This window comes from Scatophagus argus, chromosome 17, assembly GCF_020382885.2.
Source record: "Scatophagus argus isolate fScaArg1 chromosome 17, fScaArg1.pri, whole genome shotgun sequence".
NCBI lineage: Eukaryota > Metazoa > Chordata > Actinopteri > Scatophagidae > Scatophagus > Scatophagus argus.
In genome coordinates, this window is record NC_058509.1 from 1,631,764 (window position 1) to 1,658,431 (window position 26,668).

The 26,668-nt window shown below is 40.1% G+C and overlaps 1 protein-coding gene and 6 gene segments (V, D, J or C); 5 read left to right on the plus strand and 2 right to left on the minus strand.

Moving 5' to 3' along the window:
• LOC124074896 lies at positions 1 to 1,499 on the minus strand (the record flags this gene model as incomplete). The annotated part of the segment is given in 2 exon segments: positions 1 to 504; positions 1,370 to 1,499. Coding segments are annotated over 2 exon segments (465 nt in total), but the record flags the coding sequence as incomplete, so codon positions are not given.
• LOC124074899 lies at positions 1 to 26,519 on the minus strand. The segment is given in 4 exon segments: positions 1 to 143; positions 25,140 to 25,500; positions 26,366 to 26,417; positions 26,511 to 26,519. Coding segments are annotated over 3 exon segments (396 nt in total).
• LOC124075032 lies at positions 2,063 to 2,771 on the plus strand. The segment is given in 2 exon segments: positions 2,063 to 2,131; positions 2,239 to 2,771. Coding segments are annotated over 2 exon segments (381 nt in total).
• Positions 4,151 to 4,711, plus strand: LOC124075030. The segment is given in 2 exon segments: positions 4,151 to 4,202; positions 4,310 to 4,711. Coding segments are annotated over 2 exon segments (384 nt in total).
• Positions 8,814 to 9,377, plus strand: LOC124075026. The segment is given in 2 exon segments: positions 8,814 to 8,867; positions 8,975 to 9,377. Coding segments are annotated over 2 exon segments (384 nt in total).
• On the plus strand, positions 17,480 to 20,706 carry LOC124074897. Its single transcript, XM_046418237.1, has 4 exons — positions 17,480 to 17,582; positions 17,690 to 18,027; positions 20,137 to 20,188; positions 20,288 to 20,706. Exons 1-4 carry the CDS (start codon positions 17,492 to 17,494, stop codon positions 20,617 to 20,619), a joined length of 813 nt encoding a protein of 270 aa, XP_046274193.1. The 5' UTR covers positions 17,480 to 17,491; the 3' UTR covers positions 20,620 to 20,706.
• Positions 21,301 to 22,529, plus strand: LOC124075044. The segment is given in 2 exon segments: positions 21,301 to 21,690; positions 21,906 to 22,529. Coding segments are annotated over 2 exon segments (360 nt in total).
• Positions 26,520 to 26,668: the final 149 nt, after the last annotated feature.

Sequence of the window (26,668 nt, forward strand, 5' to 3'; positions counted from 1 at the left end):
TTATAATACACATGAGAAACTCTTTATTGTTTGAAAATGCTGACAACATGAAGAAAGGCAAGAACACTTTAATGTTGAAACACGTCAAGACAAAGAGAGAAGAAGAAAGAGAGAACAGACTGAGAGCAGAATGAGAGTAAAACCAGTAGCAGAGTCCCAGTGAGTCAGCTCAGGACTGGGAACACTGGTCTCTCCTCAGTGTCTCTGAGAGTGGAGTCTGGGAGCCCTGGGTGGCCTCACAGGTCACAGAGCCCACCTTCCCCCACTGGTCTGCAGGGAGCCTCAGGGTGCTGCTCCAGCTGTAGCGGCCGTCCTTCTCCAGCACCCCGGGGCTCCTGCTCTCCTCCCAGCTGCTGCTGCCGCTGCTGCTGCCGTCCACCTTCCAGGACAGACTCCAGTCTGAGGGGAAGCCCTTGTTGGCCAGACACATGAGCGTGGCCTTCCCCTGCTGCAGCTCCTCACTGGAGGGGGGCAGCACCGTCAGGGTGGGGACGACTCGACCCGCTGCACAGAGACACATTAATAAAGTTTATATGAGCTCAACTAAACTCCATCCTGTTGGCTGCAGCAGAGGAGGCTTCTAGTTCTGTTGCTCTTCCTCAGATTGGATGAAACTGCTCTTAAACGTTTCACTTCCCCCTCTGAGCTCAGTCACCATGGCAACAGACAGGCATCACTGCTGAACCATGGCAACAGACAGGTTTCAGTACCACAGAGGAAAAGTTCAAACTGACACAGTAACTTTGGAAAGTAAGATTTGTTTGATAAAATAAACATTCAGAAGGTTTTAGCTTAAAATCTGACATGTGGGATGAAGATTGTGAGACTTTTCTTGTTTTAACTTTCTCAAATATTTCTTGTCTGAAGCCAAAAGCTGATAAATGATGAAATGTGTTTGTTCTCTTCATGTAAGCAGGAATCATCACTGAACAGTCAGGCTTCATTACTGAAACATTCAAATGAATATTTTTAACTACTGAACCACTTTTTCAAACTCATAAAATCCTCACAGAAAATATGTTGAATGACTTCATCAGTCTGGTAGAAAGATCGAGTCACACCCATGAACACTGAACTCTGAACTACAAATTACTGACCTGAAATATTAGAAGTTAAAGTTTTTTAAACATTTTCTTCAGACACAGTAATTCTGAGTAGTTTTCTACAATTAAAATTGTCAAAATTTAGAGAAAAAACTTCAGTCATGTTGATTTCAGTTTGGTTCACAACAATGTGAAGCCTTCAAGAATTTGATCAAACACATCAAATATCAAATTTCCAACAAAACATTGCAGTAAGGTCTACAGATGTGTAATTCAAACAGTAAAAATATAACATTTGGTTGATTAACAGAGTAAAATGTACTTACCTCCAACATCCAGTCTGGTTCCTCCACCAAAAGTCAACCACAGTGATACAAACTGATTGAGCCGCCGTACAAAAACCTCTGACTGTAGAGAGACACGGCTCTCTGACTTTGACACAAACACACTCAACAAACACGTTCACAGTTTACCCAGTTCATGTCATAACTGGATAAAGTACAACTGGTATACGTACCTGAGGTTTTCTTTTTGAAATTTTGGGGAAATATACAAGAAATATTCATGTATTGTTCAGTAACACAAATTGAAAACATGACATCTCTCCAATTAATCCTGACAAATGTAAATATGATCACAATCATGTTTACTGTGAAATATAATAAATTAAAATAATATTTTTGTTAAATTTGTCACAGAATGATGTTTGTTTGTTTTTTTTTAATTACGGCAAAGTCACAAAATATTGTGTAAGAAAATTAGTCCATCAAACTCAAACCAAACATACAGATGAGCTCTGACACATTCCTAATCAATACTGTGATCAAGTGATTGATCCATTGATGACCAGCATCATGACAGTAATCCAAGTCCCTGTTGGAGTCAGTCAGAGCATTTCCATAGAGAGCCACTTTGCATCAGCAGCACCATGCTCCAGTGCTCTGGGAGAGTTTATAGTCCTGAGAGTTGAACACTGGATGACTGACAGCTGTCCTTCATGACAACAGAAGCCACAGAAATCCTCCTCATCAAAAACATGACTTTGATCTGCGTCCTCATCTGGACTCTCCTCTGCTGCTGCTTCACAGGTAAAGTCCAGAGAATCAAACTCCTCTCCTCTATGAACATCCGTCCCTCTGAAATGAAGCCCACAAAACCATGACGCTGCTTTATGTTTTTGTCTCTGTGTCCTCAGAGTCCAGAGGACAGGTCACAGTGACTCAGCCTGCAGCAGTGAGCTCTGCTATTGGAGGCTCCATCTCCATCAGTTGTAGGACCAGTCAGAATGTTTATTATAGCAGCTACCACTATTTAGCCTGGTACCAACAGAGAGATGGAGAAGCTCCTAAACTCCTCATTTACTATGCTAGCACTCGAGCATCAGGGATTCCAAGTCGTTTTACAGGCAGTGGATCAAACTCTGACTTCACTCTGACCATCAGTGGAGTTCAGGCTGAAGATGCAGCAGTTTACTACTGTAAGGGTGATTTTGACTGTAGCAAGAATGACTGCTTCACACAGTGAAAAATGGTCGTACAAAAACCTCCCTCAGTCAGACTGAACAGAAACTGAACTGACTGCTGCAGCTGGAAGCTCCTGCAGAGACTGATACACTTCACTGAAGACACACACACACACACACACACACTGTACATGCTTAATTATAAAAGATGATTTAATATTATCGTTTACCATGTACACTAAGGTCCATATCAGGCATTTGCCTCTGCACACCATCATATCGAAATGAAATGCACAAGATGTGAGTCAAGTGAAGACTTTCAGCTTTCAGTGCTTTGTCAACAGTTTTCTGTGGTTTTCCAGGTTTTTTGGTGTTGCTGAGTTTGCCAGTTAATTCCTTCATTTTAAGAATGTTCCAAACTGTTGGTTTGGCCATGTCCGATGGTGCTGGTATCACTACGATGTGTTGATTTTATTTGCTCTCGTTTCTTTTATTTTTTTTTCAGCCAATTGTTGTCAGCCACTTTCACTATCAGAGACACCTCTTTAGACCTCATGTTGAATGTTCTAGTGAACAGCTAACAAATGCAAATGTTACACCTAAAACCAGCTGCAGACCTTTACCTGCTTGATTTTTCATATAATAACAAAGGTAAAGGTCATACCTGGCCATGAAACTGCTTTGTCAGCCATTTCGTCCAACATTTATGAGCCACCAAAAATGGAAGTGGGTGTATAAAAATGGCTGTAATACCTCAATGGTTAATGCCACACTTTTGTCAGACCCCTTGAATTAAAGCTGAAAATCTTCATGACAGTCTTGTTGACATGACTTCATACCTTATTCTGTTTCTGATTTGAAATTTATGAAAAAGAAATGAAGTCACAAGACTCCTCACTTTTCTGAAAATTAAGTGCAAAAACACACAGTCACATTTTCATTGGTTCCAACTGTCAATACCATCAACCACACACAAGAAGACATGAATGTTGACACGTGTAATTAGAGATCGACAGAGAAAAAGAGAAATATAAAAATTCAATTCAAATTCAATTTGTTATTTCACTTTATGCAGATGATAGTCTACTTTTTATTTATTATACACAAAATCCTGATAACAAATGTATCAATTCAGATATGATAATTTCTCTGACAAATTAATAACAGATTCACATAAAATATGGATGTCACTGGGAAAACATTATTTAGAGTGTAATCATCTTACCATGTGTATTGCTACCAAAAATAATTAATATACAGTAGATAAAACTGGAATGTTTGCCAAAAACATCCATATTTTAAAACTTTTAAAAGGATTCTGGAATAAAATGACTTTTTACTGTTGTGACTTGGTGCACTGACTGATGTTCCTAAAATCTCACATACATTCAAGATTCAAGATTCAAGAGTCTTTATCGTCATTATGCAAGCATAACGAAATTTTATGCTTGCATAATGACAATAATGAAGAAAAGAAAGTCAAAAGACGAGTCAGTCAGAGCATTTCCATAGAGAGCCACTTTGCATCAGCAGCACCATGCTCCAGTGCTCTGGGAGAGTTTATAGTCCTGAGAGTTGAACACTGGATGACTGACAGCTGTCCTTCATGACAACAGAAGCCACAGAAATCCTCCTCATCAAAAACATGACTTTGATCTGCGTCCTCATCTGGACTCTCCTCTGCTGCTGCTTCACAGGTAAAGTCCAGAGAATCAAACTCCTCTCCTCTATGAACATCCGTCCCTCTGAAATGAAGCCCACAAAACCATGACGCTGCTTTATGTTTTTGTCTCTGTGTCCTCAGAGTCCAGAGGACAGGTCACAGTGACTCAGCAGCCTGCAGCAGTGAGCTCTGCTATTGGAGGCTCCGTCTCCATCAGTTGTAGGACCAGTCAGAATGTTTATTATAGCAGCTACCACTATTTAGCCTGGTACCAACAGAGAGATGGAGAAGCTCCTAAACTCCTCATTTACGCTGCTAGCTATCGAGCATCAGGGATTCCAAGTCGTTTTACAGGCAGTGGATCAAACTCTGACTTCACTCTGACCATCAGTGGAGTCCAGGCTGAAGATGCAGCAGTTTACTACTGTCAGAGTTTTCACTATATCAACAGTCAGTATGTGTTCACACAGTGAAAAATGGTCGTACAAAAACCTCCCTCAGTCAGACTGAACAGAAACTGAACTGACTGCTGCAGCTGGAAGCTCCTGCAGAGACTGATACACTTCACTGAGGACACACACACAACAGTTTCATAGTGGAGTGTCTGAAATGTATGATTATTCCGATCAATGAGATCAGTGCTAGAAACTACAAACTCCTTCTAGACTGGCGTGGATAATGTTTTACTGGAAACTTCAATTTCAACAACGTTCATAATCACACATTTGTAATAAATTGAGCTGTTTAGAACAAATCAATGGTTATCTTTCAGACTTTGAAACACAAAATCAGAGTGCAAACAATCACATCATCTCATCTTGGCTTCTGAAAATGATCATCTAACATTAAAAATGCTGCTAAGAAAACCTCTGAGGATTTGATTTACAATGTCTGCTGTTTTAATTTAAAGCAGCAACATGACAGCAGTCATTGTAATGATCTGTTTGGGCATCATTGCTTAGTCTTTATTGTTTTAATGTACATTAACTGTGTTGTTCCTATCATAGTTCCTTTGATATTGGAGGTTTGTCGAACAGCAATTGCTGGCTCTATAGCTAGAGAAAACAACAGAAGTGACGACCCTTGAGTGGTGACCCTTGAGCTGTACCTCTGTTAAGTTGAAACTGGGCAGAAATTAGACAATTTGTTGAGACTGAGGCAGTTTGTATAAAAGCTGTACCCATTGAACAAAATCTGATTGAAAGCCAAATCTCTCCAACACTTCAACCATATATTTTCTCTCAATACGATCAAATGCTTTTTCTGCATCCATCGTTACTGTACAGTGGTATGAAAAAGTTTGGGCACCCCTGATCATTTTCAGGATTTTCCTTTATAAATCATTGGTTGTTCGGATCAGCAATTTCAGTTAAATATATCATATAGCAGACAAACACAGTGATATTTCAGAAGTGAAATGAAGTTTATAGGATTAACAGAAAGTGTGCAACAATTACTTAAACAACATTAGGCAGGTGCATAAATTTGGGCACCCTTGTTGTTTTATTGATTTGAGTACCTTTAGCACTAATTATTGGAACACAAAGTTTGTTTGGTAAGCTCATTGACCCTTGACCTACATACACAGGTGAATCCGATCATGAGAAAGGGTATTTCAGGTGGCCAGTAGCAAGTTGTTCTCCCTTTTGCATCTTCTCTGAGGAGTGGCAACATGGGAGCCTCAAAACAACTCTCAAATGACCTGAAAACAAAGATTGTCCAACATCATGGTTTAGGGGAAGGATACAAAAAGCTGGCTCAGAGATTTAAGCTGTCAGTTTCCACTGTGAGGAACATAGTGAGGAAATGGAAGACCACAGGCACAGTCCTAGTTAAGGCCCGGAGTGGCAGGCCAAGAAAAATCTCTGATAAGCAGAGGCGAGGAATGGTGAGAACGGTCAAACTCAACCCACAGACCAGCTCCAAAGACCTACAACATGATCTTGCTGCAGATGGTGTCACTGTGCATCGTTCAACTATTCAGCGCACTTTGCACAAGGAATGCTGTATGGGAGAGTAATGCGGCGGAAGCCTTTTCTACGCACATGCCACAAACAGAGTCGCTTGAGGTATGCTAAAGCACATTTGGACAAGCCAGCTTCCTTTTGGAATAAGGTGCTGTGGACTGATGAATGTAAAATTGAGTTATTTGGACATAACAAGGGGCGGTATGCATGGCGGAAGAAGAACACAGCATTCCAAGACAAACACTTGCTACCCACAGTAAAATTTGGTGGTGGTTCCATCATGCTGTGGGGCTGTGTGGCCAGTGCAGGTACTGGCAATCTTGTAAAAGTTGAAGGTCGCATGGATTCCAGTCAGTATCAGCAGATTCTTGCCAACAATGTTCAAGAATCAGTGACAAAGTTGAAGTTGCGCCGGGGCTGGATACTTCAACAAGACAACGACCCCAAACACTGCTCAAACTCTACAAAGGCATTCATGCAGAGGAACAACTACAACGTTCTGGAATGGCCATCTCAGTCCCCAGACCTGAACATTATTGAAAATCTGTGGTGTGATTTAAAGCGGGCTGTCCATGCTCGGAAACCATCAAACCTGACTGAACTGGAGATTTTTTGTAAAGAAGAATGGTCAAAAATACCTTCAACCAGACTCCAGACCCTCATTGGAAGCTATAGGAAGCGTTTAGAGGCTGTTATTTCTGCAAAAGGAGGATCTACGAAATATTGATGTCATTTTTCTGTTGTGGTGCCCAAATTTATGCACCTGCCTAATGTTGTTTAAGTAATTGTTGCACACTTTCTGTTAATCCTATAAACTTCATTTCACTTCTGAAATATCACTGTGTTTGTCTGCTATATGATATATTTAACTGAAATTGCTGATCCGAACAACCAATGATTTATAAAGGAAAATCCTGAAAATGATCAGGGGTGCCCAAACTTTTTCATACCACTGTAGCACTTGGAGTTTGATGAAAATTAAGATGATGAATAATATTAATTAAACATATTGTGTTATTTGATGAAGTACAGCCTTTTATAAACCCTGTTTGGTCTGCAATAAGAATATCAGTCACCACTTTTTCTAATCGATTAGCCGTTATTGTTGAAAGTATTTTTACATCCACTCCAAGTTAGCTAATCGGGCGATAAGAAGCACGTTGTTGTGGATCTTTCCCTTTTTTGGGGATAACTATAATATAAGCTAAATACATAGACTTTGGGAGTTCACCCTCTTCAAAAGATCTGTTGAACACACGTTGTAATAATTTATTAATTTTGCTTTAATCTTTTTATAAAACTGAGCACAGAATCCATCAGCCCCTGGACTCTTATCTGGTTGGAGTGTGGAGATTTCTTTATCAATTTCTGTTACTGTAACAGGTCCTGACAACAGTTTAGCTCGTTCTTCTGTTAGCTGAGGTATCTGTAAGCCATCTAAGAAATTACTACTGGTAAGTGTATCGTTGATCAATTCTGAGGTATACAATGTTTCATAAAATTTCTGAAAGCATTCATTAATCTTTGTATTCTTTGTTTGATGGATTTGATCCTCATTAGATGTTGCCAAAATAAAAGCTTTTTGAGGAGAGTTTCCAGCAAGACGAGCCAAGAACTTATTTGGCTTATTTCCAAATTCAAAAAGTCTTCTCTAGCAAACAGAATATCAGACTCAGCCTTCTTTGTTAGTAAATTAGTCAACAGTCGTTGTGCCTCCTTTAACTCTCTAAGCACCCCATCCGATTTGGATCTGTGAAAATCTTCCTCTAATTTTTTGATTTTCTTTTCAACTTGTGATTGTTTTTAAGAACGCTCCTTTTTTTTCTTACTAGAGTATGATATTGTAACGTCCGGCTGGACATGTAAAGAATGATGAGGAGTTGTTCAGCAAACCTTCATTTACTGAAGAACAAGTCAGTGACTGTCAGTCGTAACCACACCAAAACAACGAAAATAGGATCCCACAAAAACAACAGTCTGTCTCTCTCTTGTTCCTTTTTCCAACTCCTTTTACACTCACCGGCACACACTCTCTCTCCCTCAGCTCCCCCGCCCCCTCACTCTCTCATCCAACCACACATGCATTCACAGACTGTAGGAAACCATAAAACTCCTAGCTCTCAACTCTAACTGATCTGACTCTAACATTAACATCAACTCTGTCAACATTAACACCATGGAACATTCTTGCAGGGACGTTACAATATAATCATGCCTCGAATGTAAGCTTTATAAGCTTCCCACACCAATCTTGGTGTGGGAAGTGGCACGGCTTTGTATTGAAATGTTTTAAACATGGGTATTATTAACAAGGTTCACTGAAACAGATAAAACTAATGACGACAGAAGAACATTTTACTCAGTCATGAAAGCATTACAAAATGGGGAAAGATGCACTTACTGTCATTAAGGCATTGTGCTTAAACTTTTCTAATGTTTCCAATAATGCATTAAAAATAATCGAATTACAACTGCTGATTGATCAGCATCTTCATTAGCACTTGAAACCATCAGGATGGAAACAAGCCAGTTAGAGCATTTCCATAGAGAGCCACTTTGCATCAGCAGCACCATGCTCCAGTGCTCTGGGAGAGTTTATAGTCCTGAGAGTTGAACACTGGATGACTGACAGCTGTCCTTCATGACAACAGAAGCCACAGAAATCCTCCTCATCAAAAACATGACTTTGATCTGCGTCCTCATCTGGACTCTCCTCTGCTGCTGCTTCACAGGTAAAGTCCAGAGAATCAAACTCCTCTCCTCTATGAACATCCGTCCCTCTGAAATGAAGCCCACAAAACCATGACGCTGCTTTATGTTTTTGTCTCTGTGTCCTCAGAGTCCAGAGGACAGGTCACAGTGACTCAGCCTGCAGCAGTGAGCTCTGCTATTGGAGGAACCGTCTCCATCGGGTGTAGGACCAGTCAGAATGTTCATTATAGCAGCCCATACCACTGGTTAGCCTGGTACCAACAGAGAGATGGAGAAGCTCCTAAACTCCTCATTTATCTTGCTAGCACTCGAGCATCAGGGATTCCAAGTCGTTTTACAGGCAGTGGATCAAACTCTGACTTCACTCTGACCATCAGTGGAGTCCAGGCTGAAGATGCAGCAGTTTACTACTGTCAGAGTTATCATGCCATCAACAGTAAAGCTGTGTTCACACAGTGAAAAATGGTCGTACAAAAACCTCCCTCAGTCAGACTGAACAGAAACTGAACTGACTGCTGCAGCTGGAAGCTCCTGCAGAGACTGATACACTTCACTGAGGACACACACACACACACACATATACAGACACAAGTCCATCAGTTATAATGAATCAATTAACTTTGTTGCTTTCCCACAAATGAACACGAATCCTGACCCACATTTCAAAGTCCGTGCAAATCTTACTAAAATCCCATGTTGTCTGACTTCATAAAAGCTTAAAAAGAACCACACTTTGACAGTTATTGAGAGAATTTCTGATCATGACCATTGACTTCAGCCTCAGACTTGGTTACAGCTATTTCAACTTTAATCATTTTCATTGATATAATTTTATGTATATGAACATTTAATCATAATGGGTATTGTTAGACAGGTTCATTGATACCAAACAAACCTGAAACTATGATGAAGATTTCCACAGTCATCAAAGTTTGAATCAGTGCACACGCAGACTTTTCACCATTCATTCATATTTCATTATAATCCCATGTTATTTAATTTCACAAAAACTCAGGAAGAGCTAACCTTTGATCATTTATGAGACAATTCTTGATCATGACCTTTGACCTCAGCTTCATCATTATTTACAGCTTTTTCAAGTATAAGCAGTTATGTTTATGTAATATAAAATATCTAAACATTTGACCATCATGGGTTGTTATACAGATGGATTGATACCAGACAAACTTTCAACTTTGAGGAAAATTTTTATAGATATGAATTTGTGAAGAAATGAATAAAAGCAGGACAGTCTTGTTGCCAAGAGTTCCTACCTTATTCAAACAAGTGTTTCCGTTATGAAGTATATAGTAAGGAAATAAAGACTTTGATAAAATTAAACAACAAGGGAATCACTACCTCATCACATTTTCACTGTTTCCAATTATTAAAACCATCAACCACACGAGTAAGAAGACAAGAATGATGAAATGTGTCCTAAGAGATAAATAGAGAGAGAGAAAGATAAAATCTCAAATAAGAGTTGTTATATCACTTTATGCAGATGATATTCTATGTTTTTTTTCTAAAACTGAAAATCCTTATTTTTCATGCTTGGAAGATGGCGGCGTGCAGGAGTGCTGCTGCTCATAGCTCTCCGAGTTGGAGAATGCCGGTTGGGCAGTAATGCCAGGCTAAGGAAACAACCCCGCAGACCACCGCTACCGAGTGTCTTCCTCACTAACACCAGATCCATCACGCATAATATGGATGAATTGAAGTTACAGATGGTCATGAACAACTTTGTGAGAGACTGCAGCGTTCTTCTCATTACGGAGACGTGGCTTCCCCGACGCTGCTGTTCAGCTTACGGACCGCATGCTACACCAGTAGCACCGAAACAAAGACTTGGGTAAAAGCAAAGGAGGGGGACTTTGTGGGGAGCAGCCGTGGCCTAGAGGTTGGAGAAGCAGCTTGTGATCGGAGGGTCGCCGGTTCGATTCCCCCACCGGATGGGTGTGGTAATGCGAAAAATGCTCCCCCCCTCCATTAGCCGGCTGATGTGCCCTTGAGCAAGGCACTTAACCCCCCCCAATATGCTCCCCGGGTGCTTGATGCTGCCCACTGCTCCTGTGTGTGTTTCACTGCATGTAATTTGCCAGGTGTTGCATGTGTGTGTTCAACTAAGGATGGGTCAAATGAAGAACACAAATTCAGTGTGTGTATGTAAAAATATATATACTGTCAATAAAGCTGATTCTTCTTCTTCTTCTTGTGTTTACGTGCATAGCGAATGGTGTAATAACAACAGGATCATCGACATGCATTACTCTCCTGATTTAGAGGTTCTGGCAGTCTTGTGCAGACCTTTTTACTTACAGAGAGAGCTCACGGTAGCTATCGTGTCGGCTGTCTGCATACCCCGGCTGTTAATATTAGCACAACCTTTAGCCTCCTGCTCGGCATCATAAAGGAACAACAGTTTACCCATCATGATGGAGTTTTTATTGTTGCTGGAGAATTCAACCAAGCGTGTTTAAAGTCTGTGCTCCCCAAATTCGTCCAGTACGTGGATTGCGCCACCAGGGGGGATAAAACACTGGATCATGTTTAGTCCAACATTAAACATGCTTACAGAGCCTCTGAGAAGACAAACAAAGCCACAAATAAAGACAATAAAAACCTGGCCTGAAGGAGCTCTCTCTCAACTACAAAACTGTTTTGATCTGACCACTGGGGTTCTATTTGACCAGCAGGAGACTGTACTTTTCTACATCAAAAACTGTATGGACATTGTTACAGTTAACAAATAGATACGAATCTACCTAAATCAAAAACCCTGAATGACCAGTGAAGTTCGGGAACTTCAGTCAGTCTCCACACATATACAGACACAATTTCATCAGTTATAATGAATCAATCAACTTTGTTGCTTTCCCATAAATGAACACGAATCCTGACCCACATTTCAAAGTGCATGCAAATTTTACTAAAATCCCATGTTGTCTGACTTCATAAAAGCTTAAAAAGAACCACACTTTGAAAGCTATTGAGAGAATTTTTGATCATGACCATTGACTTCAGCTTCACACTTGGTTACAGGTATTTCAACTATAATCATTTTCATTGATATAATTGTATGCATATGAACATTTAATCATAATGGGTATTATTAGACAGGTTCATTGATACCAAACAAACCTGGAACTATGATGATTTCCACAGTCATGAAAGTTTGAACAAGAGAATAAAAGCAGGACAATCTGATCGCCATGACTTCATATCTTATTCTGACAAGTGTTTTAGTTATGAAATGTATGGCAAAGTATTGATGGTACAAGAATTTTCACTTGAAAATAAACCAGAAGAAAATCACAGTCTGATGAAATTGTGATTATTTTGAACTAATAAAACCATCCAGAGCACACAAGTAAGAAAACATGAATGTTGAAACGTGTAATGGGAGATCGATAAGAATGTAACATCTAAAATGAGATTGGTTATATCACTTTATGTTGATGATACCCTATTGTTTTGTTTCTAATACTGCAAATCCTTATAAAAGATGAAAAGTGAAATTCAAACATGCAGAATAATTTCTATGAGAAATTAAGAACACATTAACCATTTGACCATATGCATGGTTACCAAAAATAAATAATATAGACAAAACCGGAATGATAACAAAAGATTTCCACAGCCTTGAACGACTCAAGAGTCATCTGGAATAAATTGATGTGTAACTGCTATGACTTTGTGCCCTGAGTAATCATGTATGTCAGCAGAACAAAGTCAGAGCATTTCCATAGAGAGCCACTTTGCATCAGCAGCACCATGCTCCAGTGCTCTGGGAGAGTTTATAGTCCTGAGAGTTGAACACTGGATGACTGACAGCTGTCCTTCATGACAACAGAAGCCACAGAAATCCTCCTCATCAAAAACATGACTTTGATCTGCGTCCTCATCTGGACTCTCCTCTGCTGCTGCTTCACAGGTAAAGTCCAGAGAATCAAACTCCTCTCCTCTATGAACATCCGTCCCTCTGAAATGAAGCCCACAAAACCATGACGCTGCTTTATGTTTTTGTCTCTGTGTCCTCAGAGTCCAGAGGACAGGTCACGGTGACTCAGCAGCCTGCAGCAGTGAGCTCTGCTATTGGAGGAACCGTCTCCATCAGATGCAGGACCAGTCACAATGTTAATAGCAACTATTTATCCTGGTTCCAACAGAGAGATGGAGAAGGTCCTAAACTCCTCATTTATCTTGCTAGCACTCGGGAATCAGGGATTCCAGATCGTTTTACAGGCAGTGGATCAAACTCTGACTTCACTTTGACCATCAGTGGAGTCCAGGTTGAAGATGCAGCAGTTTACTACTGTGTGGGTGAATTTGACTGTAGCAAGTATGACTGCTTCACACAGTGAAAAATGGTCGTACAAAAACCTCCCTCAGTCAGACTGAACAGAAACTGAACTGACTGCTGCAGCTGGAAGCTCCTGCAGAGACTGATACACTTCACTGAGGACACACACACACACACACACACACACAGACTTCTCACCATTCATCATCTCATCTCAACTCATCATCATATTTTATTATAATCGCATGTTGTTTAATTACACAAAAAGCTCTGATGCAGAGTCAAAAAGGGCAGGCAGGCGGAGGTCCAAAATAACAGTCTTTAATTTAAATCAAAAGAATTCAAAATGGTGGCACTGTGGCACAAGGATCAAGAAAAAAGTACAAAAAGCTGTGGCAAAAACATGGGAGACGAGACAAGAAAATCCTAGCATGAACACATGAGGACAAAACAATGACCTGACAAAGAGTGACGGGGAGGACGAGGACTAAAGAGACAACGTAACGAGAGACAGGTGAAACACATTAAGGGAGGAGAAAGCAATCAGGATAACCAAAGCAAAGTTAAATAAAACAGACACATAGGGGAAGTGACGCTTTCAAAATTAAACAGGACATGACAAACACTTAGAATCTAATACATGGAAACACAAGACAAGACGACATGAAACATGGCAGGACAGTCTTGTTGCCAAGAATTCCTACCTCATTCTAACAAGTGTTTCTGTTATGAAATATATGGCAAGGAAATAAAGACTTTGATAAAATTAAACCACAAGCGAATCAATACTTCATCACATTTTCAATGTTTCCAATTATCAAAACCATCAACCACACATGAGTAAGAAGACATGAATGATGAAATGTGCCATGATGGAAAAATAGAGAGAGAGATAAAATCTCAAATAAGAGTTATTATATCACTTTATGCAGACGATACTCTACTTTTTGTTTCTAAAACTGAAAATCTTTATTAAAGATGAAATTTTTGAAATTCAGATGTACAGAAGAATTTGCCTGACAGATTAACTACACATAAAACATGGATATTGTTGGATAAACATTCGTAAGTTTTGTGATACAGAGTGTTACCGTTTTACCATGTGTATTGTCACTAAAAACAATTTATTTATATAAAACTGCAATGATCACTGATGATATCCACAGTATTAAAAAGTAACCTTGAATACAATGATTTGTGACTGTTTGTCCCCTCATTAATGATCCAATGACAGACAAACACCCACACCTAACAAACTGGATAAAAAGTAAGATTCAGTAAACTATCAGAAATCAGAAATCAGAAAAGACTTTATTGCCATGTAAGTGAAGAGGTTTCACATTACTAGGAATTTGTCTTGGTGATTGGTGCATACATAGAATGTAGCAGTAACATATAATTGAAGAATAAAATAAAAATAAAATAGAATAAGGTAACACAAAATAAAATAAGTGAAATAAATATTTTTCTGGAGGTAGTGTAAAAGTAGGGTAGTGCAGGGTGGAGTATAGTGCAAGTGGGTGAGGTAAACAGTGCAAATGAACAGCAGGTGGACAGTGAATGAGCAAAATCAATTGCTAAGGTGCAGGGCAGCATGTTAGTCAGTTGGTGTTCAACAGTCCAACAGCACAGGGGAAGAAACTGTACTTGTGGCGTGAGGTTTTGGCCCGAATGGACCATAACCTCCTGCCTGAAGGGAGTTTTACAAAGAGTCTGTGTCCAGGGTGAGAAGGGTCAGCTGTGATCCGACCTGCACGCCTCAGAGTCCTGGAGGTGTACAGGTCTTGTAGAGATGGAAGGCTGCAGCCGATCACCTTCTCAGCAGAGCGCACAGCACGCTGCAGTCTGAGCTTGTCCCTGGCAGTGGCCCCAGCGTACCACACGGTGATGGAGGAGGTGAGGATGGACTCAATGATGACCGTGTAGAACTGAACCATCATCTTGGCAGGCACCTTGAGTTTCCTCAGCTGCTGCAGGAAGAACATCCTCTGCTGGGCCCTTTTGATGAGGGAGCTGATGGTCAGCTCCCACTTGAGGTCCCGGGTGATGGTGGTACCCAGGAAGCAGAAGGAGTCCACCGTGGAGATGGGGGTGTCTGTCAGGGTGAGGGGGAGCGATGGAGCTGGCACTTTCCGAAAGTCAATGATCATCTCCACCGTCTTCTGGGCGTTCAGCTCCAGGTGGTTGTTACTGCACCAGGACACCAGACGGTCCACCTCCCTCCTATAGGCGGACTCATGCCCGTCCGAGATGAGGCCGATGAGGGTGGTGTCGTCTGCAAACTTAATCAGCTTGACAGACTGGTGGCCGGAGGTGCAGCAGTTGGTGTAGATGGAGAAGAGCAGAGGGGAAAGTACACAGCCCTGGGGGGTACCGGTGCTGATGGTCCGGGTGTCCGAGACATTCTTCCCCAGCCTCACGTGCTGTTTCCTATCTGTCAGGAAGTCAGTGATCCACCGGCAGATGGGGTCAGGCACGTTCAGCAGGGACAGCTTGCCTTGGAGGAGAGCTGGGCGGATCGTATTGAAAGCTGGGCGGATCGTATTGAACTACACAAACAGTTTTTTCATTAAGAGTCACTGAACATTTTCTAAAAATGACTGAAGTTCAAGATCACAGCCTCTCACATGACGTCTGTCTGAATTGAAGCAACAACTACTTCAACATGTGGTACCATGACAACAATTTTTATTGTGTCTGCTTGTTGCCATAGTTTGTCTTATTTACTTTAATGACTGACAAGAGTCCTGTATGTACATTATGAGGATTCGCTTCCAATCAAACAACAACACCACAGCTGCAAAATTTAAACTAGCCACAATATTTCCTTTTGAATGAGAAAAGTTTTACATTCTCCAGTGGAAACACAACATGAATATGGCAAAACGTGATATATATGTGAATGTGATGGATTAATAAAAATCAAATGAACGTCTTCTTGAAGTATTGAAATTATCAGACTTTCAGACTTTAAAATGGAAACTCAGAGGGCAAACACTCAGATCATCTCATCTTGTCTTCAGAAAAGGATCATCTAACATTTAAAATGCTTCTAAGGAAACCTCTGAGGATTTGATTTATAATGTCTGCTGTTTTAATTTAAGACAGCAACATGACAGCAGTCATTGTAATGATCTTTGTGGACATCATTGAGTTCATTGCTTGGCCTTTCTCGTTTTAATATACACAGAACATCAGCATCACTGCAACAAACACAAAGTCAACATTCATCTTGTGATGAATGTGGAGACAGAGATAGAAGTAGATATCACTTTATGCAGATGATACCCTGCTTTTTATTATAATCCTTAAAATCATTTTTAATATCTACATTTTATGTCAGATCAGAAGGATACTTTAGTGAGCAAGACGTGAACATTACACATGGATCCTCAAGGGAAGACAGTAGTAATAAAGACTTTATTATTCACCAATGAAATAATTTTGCCATGTGGATTGTTGCCAGAGTTAATAAAACAGGATGAAACTGACATGACATCAAGAACACAACCACTGTTTACATGAAATTGGAAAATAATCCGGAAAAATTAGATTTGTTAATGTTGTGACTTTTTGCATTAATCTAACAAATGTTACTCATGTTACAAATAAAAGAAACATATTCAGAAAATGATTGACTTTTATCATACACATGATGAAATCTTTATTGATGGAAATTGTTGAATCCGTCAACAGAAGCAAGAACACGTTAATGTGGAAACATCATGAGAAAGAGAGAAGAAGAAAGAGAGAAAAGACTGAGGGTAGAATGAGAGTAAAACCAGTAGCAGAGTCCCAGTGAGTCAGCTCAGGACTGGGAACACTGGTCTCTCCTCAGTGTCTCTGAGAGTGGAGTCTGGGAGCCCTGGGTGACCTTCTCTTATTTTTAAAGATTTAGGGTTATCTGAGAACCGATCAAACTTTTTCTCTGAACCATCATCATAGTTATACCTGACTGACAACAGTGGCACGGCTTTGTATTGAAATGTTAAAACATGGGTATTATTAACAAGGCTCACTGAAACAGATAAAACTGATGACTATAGAAGAACATTTTACCCAGTCATAAAATCATTATAAAATGGGGAAAGATGCACTTCCTGTCATTAAGGCTTTGTGCTTAAACTTTTCTAATGTGTCCAATAATGCATTAAAAACAATCTAATTACAACTGCTGATTGATCAGTATCTTCATTAACACTTGAAACCATCAGGATGAAAACAAGTCAGTCAGAGCATTTCCATAGAGAGCCACTTTGCATCAGCAGCACCATGCTCCAGTGCTCTGGGAGAGTTTATAGTCCTGAGAGTTGAACACTGGATGACTGACAGCTGTCCTTCATGACAACAGAAGCCACAGAAATCCTCCTCATCAAAAACATGACTTTGATCTGCGTCCTCATCTGGACTCTCCTCTGCTGCTGCTTCACAGGTAAAGTCCAGAGAATCAAACTCCTCTCCTCTATGAACATCCGTCCCTCTGAAATGAAGCCCACAAAACCATGACGCTGCTTTATGTTTTTGTCTCTGTGTCCTCAGAGTCCAGAGGACAGGTCACAGTGACTCAGCAGCCTGCAGCAGTGACCTCTGCTATTGGAGGCTCCGTCTCCATCAGATGCAGGACCAGTCAGAATGTTTATGTAGGGTCTTCAAGTGGTAAACCCTTGTTATCCTGGTACCAACAAAGAGCTGGAGAAGCTCCTAAACTCCTCATTTACAGGGCTAGCACTCGACAGTCAGGGATTCCAAGTCGTTTTACAGGCAGTGGATCAAACTCTGACTTCACTCTGACCATCAGTGGAGTCCAGGCTGAAGATGCAGCAGTTTACTACTGTTTGGGTAATTTTGACTGTAGCAAGTATGACTGCTTCACACAGTGAAAAATGGTCGTACAAAAACCTCCCTCAGTCAGACTGAACAGAAACTGAACTGACTGCTGCAGCTGGAAGCTCCTGCAGAGACTGATACACTTCACTGAGGACACACAGTGAACACAGAAAACACTCTGATTTTTAATAATTTTTATTTTTTTCCATAATTAATTGCCCACACAACATAAAGAATAAATCTACAGATGTTTTCATATTCAAAATACTTCATACATCACTGACAGCATTTCCAGACACAAGCACCACAGAACTACAACTTTCTAAATTAAAGCCAATGTGTGATCTTCCCAGTGAGAAATAAAACATAAAACACGAAGAAAGAAAGAAACACTGGAATCCATGACAAGGACACAGTGGAGGTGGGCTGGTATATGTAGTGAGTTAGTTAGTTTAGTTAGTTTTGATTTTAGTTTTTGATTTTCCTCCGCTAGGAGTGATTTTTTGATGTTAGATATATTACCTTAGATAGTAGAGTTGTTCCCCCCTTGGGAGCGTCCTTTGTTTCATAATTTTTCATAGCCCGTTTTTGTTTCTTCATTTCTTTGTTAATGTTTCATAGCTGTGTGTTCCCCTCTAAGAAAGAACACACGTCAGGATATTTACATAGCCTCTTTGTTTTACCACTCTGCCAAGGGGTATTGCCTCAGACTTCTTTAATAAAGGCTGATCTTGTGAACTCGAGTCTCTGCATCTGAGTCCTGCTTCAAGCCCCAGCTTGACAGTACACACTGGCCAGTATGGACTCAGCAGAGACCCGGCAGATGGAAGCTGCCTTGCGGGAACAAGAAGCCCGTATCACGCGTCAGGAAGAGTTTCAGACAGCCACAGCATCGCACATTGGAGTCCTGCCTGGCCAGGTGCATGATCTTCTGGACCAAAGACATCAGGGTCACCTGCGGCTCCTGAAGCCCAGGCAGCCTCCACTCCAGCCCCAGCTCCAGTGTTTCCGTAGTGAAATAACTGGCAAGGAAATAAAGACTTTGATAAAAAATAATTAAACCACAAGGGAATCACTACTTGATCACATTTTCATTGTTTCTAATTATTAAAACCATCAACCACAAATGAGAAAGAAGACATGATTGATGCAATGTGTCATGATGGAAAAATAGAGAGAGAGAGAAAGATAAAATCTCAAATAAGAGTTGTTATATCACTTTATGCAGATGATACTCTACTTTTTGTTTCTAAAACTGAAAATCCTTATTAAAGATGAAATTTTTTAAATTCAGATGTACAGAAGAATTTGCATGACAGATTAACAACATGTACACATAAAACATGGATATTGTTGGATAAACATTCATAAGTTTTGTGATACAGTGTTATCATTTTACCATGTGTATTGTCACTAAAAACAATTTATTTATATAAAACTGGAATGATCACTGATGATATCCACAGTATTAAAAAGTAACCTTGAACACACTGATTTGTGACTGTTTGTGCACTCATTAATGATCCAATGACAGACAAACGCCCACACCTAACAAACTGGATAAAGAGTAAGATTCAATAAACTATACTACACAAACAGTTTTTTCATTAAGAGTCACTGAACATTTTCTAAAAATGAATTTCACCATCACAGCCTCTAACACATGAGGTCTGTCTGAATTGAGGCAACAACTACTTCAACATGTGTTACCATGACAGCAATTTTTATTGCGTCTGCTTGTTGCCATAGTTCGTTCTTATTTACTTCAATGACTAGCGAGGGTCCTGTATGTACATTATTTGGATTGACTTCCAATCAAACAACAACAACAACCACGGCTGCAAATTTTAAACTACCCACAATATTTCCTTTTGAATGAGAAAAGTTTTTCATTCTCCAATGGAAACACAACAAGAACATGGCAAAACTACTGCTTCACAGGTAAAGTCCAGAGAATCAAACTCTCTGAGCAGCACCATGAGAGTAATCCAAGTCCCTGCTGGAGTCAGTCAGAGCATTTCCATAGAGAGCCACTTTGCATCAGCAGCACCATGCTCCAGTGCTCTGGGAGAGTTTATAGTCCTGAGAGTTGAACACTGGATGACTGACAGCTGTCCTTCATGACAACAGAAGCCACAGAAATCCTCCTCATCAAAAACATGACTTTGATCTGCGTCCTCATCTGGACTCTCCTCTGCTGCTGCTTCACAGGTAAAGTCCAGAGAATCAAACTCCTCTCCTCTATGAACATCCGAAATGAAGCCCACAAAACCATGACGCTGCTTTATGTTTTTGTCTCTGTGTCCTCAGAGTCCAGAGGACAGGTCACAGTGACTCAGCCTGCAGCAGTGAGCTCTGCTGTTGGAGGCTCCGTCTCCATCAGTTGCAGGACCAGTCAGGATGTTTTTTATAGCAGCCCATACCACTTTTTAGCCTGGTACCAACAGAGAGATGGAGAAGCTCCTAAACTCCTCATTTACGGTGCTACCAATCGAGCATCAGGGATTCCAAGTCGTTTTACAGGCAGTGGATCAAACTCTGACTTCACTCTGACCATCAGTGGAGTCCAGGCTGAAGATGCAGCAGTTTACTACTGTCAGAGTGCTCACTATATCAACAGTAAAGATGTGTTCACACAGTGAAAAATGGTCGTACAAAAACCTCCCTCAGTCAGACTGAACAGAAACTGAACTGACTGCTGCAGCTGGAAGCTCCTGCAGAGACTGATACACTTCACTGAGGACACACAGTGAACACAGAAAACACTCTGATTTTTAACAATTTCTCTGTGTTGTTCCATAATTAATTGCCTCCCCAACATAAAGAATAAATCTACAGTTGTTTATATATTTGAAATACTTCATACATCTCTGACAGCATTTCCAGACACAAAACACCACAGAACTACAACTTTCTAAATTAAAGTCAATATGTGATCTTCCCAGTGAGAAATAATGGACAGTGATGTAGAAAGGCTTACAGACAGGTACAGGTCCCAGTTAAGGACATAAAACATGAGGGAAGAAAGAAACACTGGAATCCATGACAAGGACACAGTGGAGGTGGGCTGGTATATGTAGTGAGTGACTGATGAGGGAACGAGGTGCAGCTGAGGAAGTTGGCAGGAAACTGCAGGGAGGCTGAGAAAAGTGGTTCCCACTTTTCTCATCCTCCCTGCAGGTGTGAAGATGGATGAGGCAGTCAGGTGATGGAGGAAGGAGGGAAAGTCTGAGGGCATCTGGTGTGTCTCTCTGTCACTACATGGACTTGAGATAAAGAAATCTGTCCACCTGTAACTGATGAAGACTTCCATGTCTTCTGGCTCCGCCCACATGTCCAACAGGTCTGGTTGGAGTCTCGGTCTCAGCATCCCCTCATCCCTCATCACTGCTTTACTTGTTCAAAATGTCCACATTACAAACACCTACAAACATGTCAGACCTGCTGCTACCAGACTCTTCAGTGTCCTCTGCATGTAAATGTGTAGTTGGGTGGTGTCAGCAGTGAGGGGGAAACAGCAGGACATGTTGAGGACAGCTACAGTCCACTGACTCTGTGTGTTTGCATATGTGTCCTGCCTCTGTGCTCCCAGCCGTTAAGAGGCCAGTGTTGATCAGTGGCTGTCCAGGCCTTTCAGAGCCACTGACCTGCCGGCAGCACAATGATGATGTCCCTGATCCTACTGCTGCTCACCCTGGGGCTCCTTGTTCAGGGTGAGACTCTCTTCTGAAAACTTTGCTTCAGGATGCAGCCAGGTTCACCACAGTCATGTTCTGCTGTGATGGAGAAACAGTGAAACAAGCAGCATTTACCTTCTTCCATCTGTTCTCCATGTTAAAGAGATGATCCTCTTCTGTTTGGATGTTGATCATCTTTCTCCACACTGGATTTGCCTCGATAACCTTGTGCTCTTTTTCATGTTTTCTAGATTCATCAGGAGAAATCATCCTGACTCAGTCTCCTCAGACTCAGTCTGTTGTTCCAGGACAGACTGTCTCCATCAGCTGTAAAGCCAGTTCAAGTGTTAGTGCTGACATGCAGTGGTACCTTCAGAAAGCTGGAGGAGCTCCTCAACTCTTAATTTATTATGATACAACTCGTTACTCTGGAGTTCCTGATCGTTTCAGTGGAAGTGGATCTGGGACTGACTTCACTCTGACCATCAGTGGAGTTCAGGGTGAAGATTCAGGAGTTTATTACTGTCAGCAGTCTGAGAGCCGCCCGTTCACACAGTGAAACAACGTCGTACAAAAACCTCCTCAGCTGGAGAGGAACTGATCTGAATCAACAGCTGCACAGAAACTGAAACAACACTGTGTTAATTCAAAAATGTTTAATTATAATTTACTGAACACTTTTAGTTAAAGTGACATGAAAACATTTTTGACTGTGATCTGTAAGCTCTGTTGTAGTATGATTTCAATTCCTTATTTGGTTTATTTCACATGTGAACACTGAAAGTGTAATTTTTTAAATCTCTTTACCGTTGTCATAAACAGTTAAATACTTTTCAGTTATTATACCAAATTGCATCTCATCAATGGCACATTTAATTTATTGCAAAATTAGTATAAATGCCATTCGGACATATTTTTGTCATATTTTATTTTGTATTTTTTCCATTGAAACCTAAAATGATTTATGTAATATGTGACTCAGTAACACTTTAAGTCTTTACTTGTTTCATCTTTTACTTGTGTTTGAGGTTGGGTTTTTTAAGAGACGAAGCATATCAGTATTTCCAGATTTAAATTTTTGATCTCACTCATTGTTTTGCCCTGATTTATCCTGATTTTTGCTTTTTATTTCAGATTTATAAAATATTTATGATACATTTAGAGATTTATTTGACATTTTATAGATATTACTTAGTAATTACCATGCAGTTGTTCTCATGTGTAGAAATGTTTGTTACACACAAATTTACAATAACTACAACAGAGAATCTTAAAAATATAAATATTTGACCATTAGGGTATTGTTACACAAACGAATCTGCAACTATCATGAAGATTTCTACATTTATTATTTAATCATGTCTTCAAGTATGAAGACATGACTAAGAGTAGGACAGTCTTGTTGCCAGTTCATAACTTATTCTAACGAGTGTTTCTAATATGAGAAATTTGGCAACGAAATAAAAACTTGTCACTTGTCACTGCTTGTTACGGCCCCATTGAGGTGGAGTCTAGGGAAATGCTGGAAGCTGTAACACCTCAACCAAACAATTTAAAGGAGTCCAAGTCCATGTGGTGGAGAAAAGTAAAGATGCTTTTATTTCTGTCAGAAACTGAACACAACAGGAACAACACCTAAACAAATGTGGGGGAGAATTGGGAATGAGTGGTTGTGCCAAAACAATCGAAAAACAGTACAAAAAAACTAGGCCTAACTACTCTCAACTGCTAAGAACAAAAGAACAAACAAAAGGCCTACCTATCTCTGATCTAAAAAAAGGACTTAAATAAATTAAATACAGCAGGTGGCACCAACCAATAACCCTAGTGTGCATTAACAAAAACCACCATGTGCTGCACAAATGTATGGGGTACCCCAAACTCACCTACTTCGCCAAAATCTCCCACCACATACTTTTACCTCTATTTTTGCGGCTTGACAAACACAGACCAATGTCCAGAGAGAGAGAGCGAGAGAGAGCGCAGACAGGTGTGCTGGCCTATATGACAAGGTCCCTGAATGATGATTGGCTAGACGTAAGCTTCAATGAACCAATCAGCAGGGCAGCCCGGCAGCACAGGTGGATCCACTCCCACAGCTGACACCTGTGGAACACAACAGGGAACAAGAGACACACACAAACCTGCCTGCATGTAACACTGTGTGAAATAAATCACAAGGAAATCACTACTTGAGGACATTTCCTTTATGTGAAAACATTAAAACCATCAACAATACATAAGAAAGAAGACATGACTGTTGACATGTGTAATGAGAGATGCATAGAGAGAGAGAGAGATGGGAAAGCTCAAATTGAACTCATTATGTCACCTTACGCAGATGATGTCCTACTTTTTATATATGACCCTGAAAACCCATTATTGCAAATGAAATTTTATAAATTAAGATGTATGGAATAATTTCTGACAAATTAACAGCACATACACATAAAATTTTAATTTTAAAATAATTTTAAAAGTTGTGTTATTTCGCTTGTAATCACCATGTTTATTTTTGACAAAAATAATTGTTATGGATAAAACTGAAATGACTACCAAAAGTATTGACAGTTTTAAACTATTAAAAAGTAATCTGGAATAAATTGATTTGTTACTGTTGTGACTTTTTGCGCTGACTAATGATCCAGAGACACATACAAACACACGCTCTTAATGAACTGGATAGAAAGTAATACTCGATTAACTGTACTACACCAATGCTTTTTTTTTTCGTGAAGTCACTGAACAATTAAATCCCTTGCAATGAATGAGATTACCGTCACAGCAGTTCACAATTCACGGGTATTGAGGCCTGTCTGTGCAATGAAATGATAACTACTTCAACATGAATTACATTGAAAGTCTGCTTGTTGACATAGTTTGTTCTTATTTACTTCAACGATTAATGAAGGTCTTGTATGATCAGTATGTGGGTTCGCTTCCATCAAACAATAAAAAAACCAAGGCAGCAAATGTCAAACTCCCCACAATATTTCCTTTGTACTTAAAATAGATTCTGATTCTCAAAAAGAAACACATGGCAAAGTGAAAAATGCATTAACATGATGCATTAATACAAATCTAACAACAAATGCTGATTTGATGAATATCTCCATTAACTCTTTAAACCATCAGGATGAAAACATGTTAGGCAAAGCAGGTAGTCACAGAAGACACTTTTTGTTTTCAGATTATCAAAAATGTTAAACACATTATCATATGATCACACAATTAATTTCATGAGAGTAAGCGATTTTAGAAACTTTGAGTTGATTTCATTCTTTGTCGATTTGAAAGAACTGCTTAAATAGCAAAAGTTGATTGAACAATAACTTAAATGACAACAAGTGATTTGATGAATTAGTCTTTATTGTGTTGAAAAAGTAAATTACAGAGAGAAACAAAACGTCACCAATGAAACAAATCAGAGATTGGATGCAGGAAACAAAGACACAAAGCTGCAGAGAACAGACTGAGAGTAAAACCAGTAGCAGAGTCCCAGTGAGTCAGCTCAGGACTGGGAACACTGGTCTCTCCTCAGTGTCTCTGAGAGTGGAGTCTGGGAGCCCTGGGTGGCCTCACAGGTCACAGAGCCCACCTTCCCCCACTGGTCTGCAGGGAGCCTCAGGGTGCTGCTCCAGCTGTAGCGGCCGTCCTTCTCCAGCACCCCGGGGCTCCTGCTCTCCTCCCAGCTGCTGCTGCCGCTGCTGCTGCCGTCCACCTTCCAGGACAGACTCCAGTCTGAGGGGAAGCCCTTGTTGGCCAGACACATGAGCGTGGCCTTCCCCTGCTGCAGCTCCTCACTGGAGGGGGGCAGCACCGTCAGGGTGGGGACGACTCGACCCGCTGCACAGAGACACATTAATAAAGTTTATATGAGCTCAACTAAACTCCATCCTGTTGGCTGCAGCAGAGGAGGCTTCTAGTTCTGTTGCTCTTCCTCAGATTGGATGAAACTGCTCTTAAACGTTTCACTTCCCCCTCTGAGCTCAGTCACCATAGCAACAGACAGGCATCACTGCTGAACCATGGCAACAGACAGGTTTCAGTACCACAGAGGAAAAGTTCAAACTGACACAGTAACTTTGGAAAATAAGATTTGTTTGATAAAATAAACATTCAAAAGGTTTTAGCTAAAAATTTGACATGTGGGATGAAGATTGTCAGACTTTTCTTGTTTTAACTTTCTTAAATATTTCTTGTCTGAAGCCAAAAGCTGATAAATGATGAAATGTGTTTGTTCTCTTCATGTAAGCAGGAATCATCACTGAACAGTCAGGCTTCATTACTGAAACATTCAAATGAATATTTTTAACTACTGAACCACTTTTTCAAACTCATAAAATCCTCACAGAAAATACGTTGAATGACTTCATCAGTCTGGGAGAAAGATCGAGTCACACCCATGAACACTGAACTCTGAACTACAAATTACTGACCTGAAATATTAGAAGTTAAAGTTTTTAGAATATTTTCTTCAGACACAGTAATTCTGAGTAGTTTTCTTCAATTAAAATTGTCAAAATTTAGAGAAAAAACTTCAGTGAAGTTGATTTCAGTCTGGTTAACAACAATGTGAAGCCTTCAAGAATTTGATCAAACACATCAAATATCAAATTTCCAACAAAACATTGCAGTAAGGTCTACAGATGTGTAATTCAAACAGTAAAAATATAACACTTGGTTGATTAACAGAGTAAAATGTACTTACCTCCAACATCCAGTCTGGTTCCTCCACCGAACGTGTACCACAGTGATACAAACTGATTGAGCCGCCGTACAAAAACCTCTCACTGTAGAGAGACACGGCTCTCTGACTTTGACACAAACACTCAACAAACACATTCCCAGTTTACCCAGTTCATGTCATAACTGGATAAAGTGTTTAAAACACAAAATATGAACATGTACTTGAGGTTTATTTTTTTGTGAATTGTTCAAGAAATATACATGAAATATTAATTTCTCTCTCAGTAACACAAATTCAAAAAGGATCATTGAAAAGAAAATCTCT

Coding starts and splice junctions, on each gene's coding strand:
- LOC124074897 (XM_046418237.1), top strand. CDS start 17,492: ATGACAACAGAAGCCACAGAAATCCTCCTCATCAAAAACATGACTTTG. Junction 17,583..17,689: donor CCTCTGCTGCTGCTTCACAG/GTAAAGTCCAGA, acceptor CTGTGTCCTCAG/AGTCCAGAGGACAGGTCACA. Junction 18,028..20,136: donor AGTATGACTGCTTCACACAG/TGAAAAATGGTC, acceptor CTCATCAAAAAC/ATGACTTTGATCTGCGTCCT.